The sequence below is a fragment of the Rhododendron vialii genome, chromosome 8a (assembly GCF_030253575.1).
Source record: "Rhododendron vialii isolate Sample 1 chromosome 8a, ASM3025357v1".
NCBI lineage: Eukaryota > Viridiplantae > Streptophyta > Magnoliopsida > Ericales > Ericaceae > Rhododendron > Rhododendron vialii.
In genome coordinates, this window is record NC_080564.1 from 28527125 (window position 1) to 28533941 (window position 6817).

Below are 6817 nucleotides of genomic sequence, written 5' to 3' on the forward strand. Positions count from 1 at the left end.
GCAAGATTCTGGTGGGGCTCTAAGGAAGGGGAACGGAAAATTCATTGGATTAAGTGGGGAAAACTGAGCAGGTGTAAAGGTGATGGTGGATTGGGGCTACGTGATTTGGAGACTTTTAATCAAGCTTTATTAGCTAAACAAGGCTGAAAACTAATTTCTGGTACATTTTCTCTATTTAGACAGATCTTTAAAGGAAGGTATTTCCCTCGTGCATCATTCTGGCATGCCAACGCTAGTAGCCAATCCTCATGGGCTTGGAAGAGCATAGTCTGGGCCCGAGAACTAATTGATAAGGGATGGATGTGGCAAGTCCGATCCAGGAAAGATATACGTGTTTGGGAAGACCTTTGGTTGTCCAAGAATACTGATTTCAGAATTAATGGAACCACACCCAAAAGAGAGGACATTAAGAAAGTTGCTGATCTTATTGATTCTGATACGAAATCCTGAAAGATTTCTCTAATCCGTGAGACCTTCAATCAAGAGGATGCAGATGCGATTCTCTCTATTCCTATAAGTTATACCAGCCAAAGAGATCGTAAAATTTGGCACCTATCCCCGAATGGGACCTTCTCAGTCAAGTCGGCTTACCGTCTAGCGAAGGAAAGTTCAAGTTCTCATCGCAACTTTCAGGAAGGCCAAACAAGCTCCTCAAGCGTCTCACCAACAGTGTAGAAGAAGCTATGGGGACTTTCAATCCATCGGAAGGTGAAGATATTTATCTGGAAATGTTTTAATAATGCGGTGGCAACAAATTCAGCATTGGTATCACGCAAAGTCAGAGCTGACCCAGTTTGCACTTGTTGTGGTAAAGCGGACGAATCAATCGCACATATTCTTTTTCAGTGTGAGGCTGCAATCAAAGTCTGGATCCACTCTCCATTTCGGCTAAGACCTGAAGAACTGCTCGATTGTAGACACATGGTTGATTGGTGGGAATGCAGCTATGATCGTATAACACAAAGTCGTTTGCCCTCTCCCTTCCTAGGTATGGCTTTACTTTATTATTGGTGGATATGGCGAGCAAGGAATGATTTTATTTTCAATGGAATAGTATGGGCAACGGATGCTGTTAGTAGGAAAGCGCAAGGTGATTTTTACGAGTTTCAGGACGCTAACACTAAGGTCCCCCATCCTCCTTTGAATTCCTCTCTGATGGGGACCTTGGTGTGGCAGCGATCCGAAATGAATGTGCTGAAGATAAACGTCGATGCGGCGGTCTGCAGGAGCTCAAATTCTATTGGCACAAGGGCAGTGGCTCGAAGGGATAATGGTCAGGTTATTGGTATTTTTCTAGCTATTCATGAGGGGATCAACTCTTCCAGAATTGCTGAAGCTTTTGCCATTCGCAATGGGTTAAAACTGGGGACTGCTCTAAAGTATCCTAAGGTGCATATTGAATCGGACGCGGAGGCGATTGTGAGGAGTTGCAGTGATGATCAAAATCCTCCCTCCGATATAGCAGTAGTTATCCATGATTGTTTAGTCTTAAAGAATTCTTTCACTTCTTGTGTTTTTGGCTTTGTTAAACGTGAATGTAATAGGGCTGCGCACTGTTGTGCTCAAAAAGCCATTTCCAATGGCATGTCCGGTCTGTGGACATCCATTTTACCCCCATGGGGTTCTCATCTCCCTGATGTTTAGGCTTTATCTATCAGATGAATAACAATTTTCTCACCTTTTGCCAAAAAAAAAAAGGCTTTAAACGATAAAAAAAAATTTAAAAAAAAACTTTTAGTGACTGCATGAAGTTAGTATTTTTTTTTGCCCCCTTTTCCAGGCAGTGGTGAGATTCGACCTTTTGAGCTGGGGGATGAACCCCTTAGCTAAGTTCTTTAGTGACGAACTCCATGAAAATTTTTAATTGGTTAAAAATTAGTACTAGTTAATAATGGAATATTTGAATTAAATCAAAGAAATAAATCAAATAGGAGTAATATAAAAGAGCAATTTGGACAGTGGACAGTGGTTCTCAAGTTTCTTCGGGGGATTTTATCCTCGAAAGAGGCAACCTTCTTTTTCTTAAAATTTGAAAAAACAAAAAAGTATTTAAAGTTGTCTTCTACTCAAAAGATTTTCACCATTTGCTCCTTAAGATACTTTTTAAGCCTCATTTCATGTCGCAAATGTGAGAATAAATTCTCTCCGCCAAGGGAGAGGAGAAGTCCGTTTTTTCCTCCAATACAATGCCCTGCCCCCACGTCATCAACGGTACCAAACCGAATGAAGAATCATGTGTGGCGTGTGCTGTTTAACTTGAGTTAACCATTCTATTCCTCCAGTAAACCTTTGAAGGTTTCAAAAATTATCCACATGCCACAACACCCCCATTATATCTCGCCTATTAAAAAGTGAGAAACATGCGACTAACACATACACTTCCTTTGTCCCTATTAAAATGTGAAACGTGTGGCATGTGAGTAATTTTTAAAACCTTCAAGGGTTATGTTTTTACTGGAGAAGTAGAAGGGTTAACCCAAGTTAGACAGCACATGCACGTGATTCTGTCATCAATCATTCTACCATCACACCCACTTATACACCCATTCACAGACCCATACTTACAACAAGGGTGGAGCCCGCACACTACACACCCAGTGTGTGTGGGCCCCACCCTTATTGTGAGTGTGAGTGTGAGTATGAGTGTGTGAATGAGTGTGTAAGTGGGTGTGGTGCTCACAACAAGGGTGGAGCCTGCACACACTACACACCCAGTGTATGTGGGCCCACCCTTATTGTGAATATGAATGTGTAAGTGGGTGTGATGTTAGAATTTTCCTTCTGTCATTTGGTTTGGTACCGTTGATGCCGTGGCGGCAGGGTATTGTATTGGAGGAAAAGTGGAATTCTCCAACCCTGGCGGAGAGAATTTTTATTCTCCATGACGTAATCTTTTTTCTATCAACATAACTGGGATAATTTTTCTGCTCAAATTCCAGCTTATTTTCGACATTACTTCATGCCTCTTTGTGTCAAGCATTCAAGGAGATTGTCTTGACTTAGGACGTTTGTTTGGAACTTAGGAAAAGTGGGAGAAAAAAAAAGGGAAAGTTAAAAAAGTTCCGCTCCTATTGTTTGAATGGGAGCGAAAGATGAGAGAAAATAAAACTTAACTTTTGTGAATAGTAAAATTTTCTTTCCATTTTTCTCCCATTTCCTTAAGTTCTAAATGAGATTTTGTTTCTTTCTAAGGCCTCTGGTTCGATTTCCCTTCTCAACAACTCTTGAGACCACATGAGTCATATTACCATCACGCTTAAGCATCTAAAGATTCCCTTACATCATGGCTTTTGGCAATTATGGAGCATACAAAACCAAAATTGAAAACAATAATAAATGTCCTTGTGACAACTTGTACAAGAATCAAGGGATCCCTCCACTCTTTTGCTCCTTTAATTCTTCTCCACTAATCATAAAGAATTCCCTATTCGATTGTTGACATAAAGATAGAGAATTAGATGCAAATCTTATCTCTTAGAGAATACATGAAAAAAGGGAAAAATGAAGGCCTTCCCTATAAATATGCAAAGCCCAGTTACAAGTGAGTGCAAACAACTGAGCAAAGAGCAAAAACCAGAAACCAAAAACAATGTACGGAGGCTCTGACTACTTCAATCGCCAGCAGGGCTGGGACACCACCTCCTCTGACTATCACTCTCATGTTTCAAGAATGGAGAGGATGCCGAGCATCCTGCCCGACGTCCCGCACTACCCGAACATTCACATGATCTTCAACACCAGACCCAAGGTGGCCACGTACGAGGAAGAGAACAGGATTAACGGAAACCAACAACAACAACGACAGCAAGAACCTCCTGCTACGGAGGCTCATAAGAAAGTTAAGTTTGTCGAGCAAACGGTCGAGATAGAGAAGGACGGAGCAAAGCGTGAAGTTTGTAAGAAGAGCATGGACGAGGATGTCGAGGGGTTCATCCAGCAGAGGCGCAAGAACTTCGAGCTTTGCAAGTGGGCTACCTTTAAACCTTGAGAGCTTATAAAGATTTAGAGTACTCGGTTATGGGCAGGCAATTGTTTAGTATCTTGATGAAATAATATTACAAGTGTGTGTTTAGTTAAATAAAACTGCCTGTCTTGGTTGTATTTGCTCAATCAAGTTCCTTGAAATGGTGTTTGTAATAAACAAATGGAATCTCGTATATTATCAATGAAAAGTATATATTTAGATGTACTATGTCAATCTCAATCTCTTTGTTTCTTGTTTTGGTGACCATGGTATTGATTTCTACCTGTAAAAAATTTTACCCACCAATTAACTTCAACTGAATTCCATCTCTCTCACGTCGACGCGATAAAAACACTGCCTCTAAACCGAACCTCGATGTTTCAAAGCATCAATCCTAGTTTTTGCATAGCCCTCTTCTAAAAATGAGCAGAAGTATACCAGTGACATCCAACGATCCGGCAACCATTCAAATGGTTCAATTTTTTTTTTTTGGGTAAGTTAAAGATTTATTGAACAAATCTGGGAATACAAGATCTAAGGTCATACGCCAGAAAAACAAGAACCAACAACTACTAAACAGGCTCCCTAACAAACAGAGAGCACAACAAAGAGCAACATCAAAACAAAGCCTAACACCTTGGACCAAAGACTCTACTGCTAATGGCCCAACAAGTACTACAAATTATTCTATTAGCATCAGTTTCTTCTTATAGATCTCCAGGAGCTAATGACACCTCTAATATCATTCTCCACTCTTGTCACCACTTGAGTAGCAAGAGAGATAATGCCTTGAAAAATTCGAGTGTTCCTCTCACGCCAAATATGTTTCAATTTTTATTAGCTCAAATCTACATAATTTTGATTTCATAAAGTATCGTGCCATCCAAAAAAATGCTTGAACCAAAGGTTTGATATCTTCATGAAAATCCAACTTCTTTGCCATTGTGGACAGTTTCAGTGTGATATTGATGAGGTTTAATTGGTGAGGTCTCAGCGCGGGTAGTTGTAAACTTCTCTGCAATTGCCACCTATTGTTTGCCCTTGAAGATACTAGCACTGGAACTTGGTAACGATTTCAAAACCAAACCATCATAAAAACCATTCGAGATTGACAAAATCTTTTGGAGATTCTGTTTTTTTAGGACTTCCATAACCTGCGCGTGCTTTCTATGGCAGAAAAACTGAATTGCTCCTAATATTTTGGTCTCACATTTTTGTGCCAAGACATGAGCAAGAATGCAAGAGGCTATCAAAGTTTCGAAGGCATACATCAGTATCAGACAAGGGTTTTATCCGCAGTTGAACTCTAAACATATTTTTGTTTGGCTTTCTTCCTCTCTGTGATATAAATATGGCTGTCTTTGTGTGTGTGTGTGTTAACAGGCTCAACAGTTTCTATCACATACTTGGAGCAACTTTTTCGAAGCACATTTCAATAGCATTACATGGGATCTACCAAAACACTTTACAAATAATCGAACCTTTAATATATAATATCCTTTCCAAGACTTGGTATCATGACCGAATAATTTTCGATCAGCTGTTAAGAACTTGAAGCGAATCTCTCTTATGATTTTGACAGCACAAGAGGCCGGGGGAGCCAGAACTTTTTCGTCGTAGGGTCAAGAATTTCGAAAAAGTGCTTGGAGTAGGCTCAAAAGCGTAATACATTTTGCGTTATTGATTGATTTTGAATCATTTTTCAAGGGGGGAAACCCAAAAAGGGAAAAAAAGAAAAGAAAAGAAAAGAAAGAAGGAATGTTTTAACTTTTAACTCGTAAGTGTGTGAAAATTGATTTAACATGAATCAGCATAAAGTTGCAGTGACGAACCAAAAATGGATCAAAATTCAAGTAGTCTCCTCTTGTGGAACCTCAGCATCACTAAACCTACCCGAAGACATCCTGCCAAACAACTTCCTCAAGCTATTCTTACTCTCCTTCCGCCTCTTCCGGCTCAATCTCGAATTCTCCAACTCAGCCAACTGATCATGGTCCATCACCAACCCTGTTTCTAGCCTTTTCGAAAGGCTAACGATCTCGTAAGAGTCCAGCAGCGACTGCCCAAAGTCCCAGTGGACCCTGTGGTTGGGCACGGTCACGTCCTTGGGCTTGTTCATGGCCTCGAGCTTGAACCGAGTGGGCTTCCTCTTGAAGTTTAACCGCAGGGCATCGAATTCATTGGACGTAGTCCTTGGATTGCCCGAATGCCCGTACCATGCCTGCGCCACGGCCTTGAGGATTTCGAGGTCGTGGTCGTGGACATTCTCTTCAACCTCTAGCTTATTCTTCATGGGTAATTCTTTCGGAGATTGAAAGGGAGAAGTAGTGAATGGGCCATCTTATCTTAGGCAAATGAGAGCCTCACAATACTGCTGTGGTTAAGGTTAAGGTTTTTTCTGGCTATTTTGTATAGCTGTTTCCAGACCATCCTGTCTTTTTCGTGTACTAGATATACTGGAAACTTGGAATAGGGCTGGACTGGAATGGGATAGAGGTTGCATTTTGGGTTGTTGGTTAGTAGACAAAGCAGCTAACAGTATTTAATTTCTGGGTAGTCCAATGGTACACACCCCTTATTATGAGGTATATCATATGCATCATGATTTTATACCCTTGGATTTAAAAGTAAATAATCCAGACCACCCATTTATTAAATCAATTAATAAAATAAAAAAAATGGCTTAGCAGGTAATAGGTTATTTTCTCTTCCTTGACTCTCTCTCCCACTCCCTCATTTTTAAAATACTGCAAATCTACCTAATAAAACACAAGGGTGTGGGCATCCACACAAGACAAGTTGATCCAAGGGCTGAAATTCATTTGATCCAAAGGTTGAGGTGAGATTTCCCTT

General features: G+C 40.5%; 2 protein-coding genes across 2 annotated transcripts; one reads left to right on the forward strand and one right to left on the reverse strand.

Annotated features, from left to right (window-relative positions):
* The first annotated feature begins 296 nt into the window (after nt 1-296).
* Nucleotides 297-1644, forward strand: LOC131298729 (uncharacterized). The gene is made up of 4 exons (XM_058324204.1): nt 297-350; nt 454-538; nt 634-708; nt 761-1644. The coding sequence occupies exons 1-4, from the start codon at nt 297-299 to the stop codon at nt 1642-1644; spliced, it is 1098 nt and encodes a 365-aa protein (XP_058180187.1).
* A 4169-nt stretch (nt 1645-5813) lies between these two features.
* LOC131298731 (uncharacterized) lies at nt 5814-6257 on the reverse strand. The gene has a single exon (XM_058324205.1). It carries the CDS (start codon nt 6255-6257, stop codon nt 5814-5816), a length of 444 nt encoding a protein of 147 aa, XP_058180188.1.
* Between the last annotated feature and the right edge of the window lie 560 nt (nt 6258-6817).

Bases quoted from the DNA above. Each gene is read 5' to 3' on its own strand.
- LOC131298729 (XM_058324204.1), top strand. From the start codon at position 297: ATGGATGTGGCAAGTCCGATCCAGGAAAGATATACGTGTTTGGGAAGA. The intron at 351-453 runs GTTGTCCAAGAA...AAATCCTGAAAG, and splicing joins CGTGTTTGGGAAGACCTTTG to ATTTCTCTAATCCGTGAGAC. The intron at 539-633 runs GTAAAATTTGGC...CGCAACTTTCAG, and splicing joins TTATACCAGCCAAAGAGATC to GAAGGCCAAACAAGCTCCTC.
- LOC131298731 (XM_058324205.1), bottom strand. From the start codon at position 6,257: ATGAAGAATAAGCTAGAGGTTGAAGAGAATGTCCACGACCACGACCTC.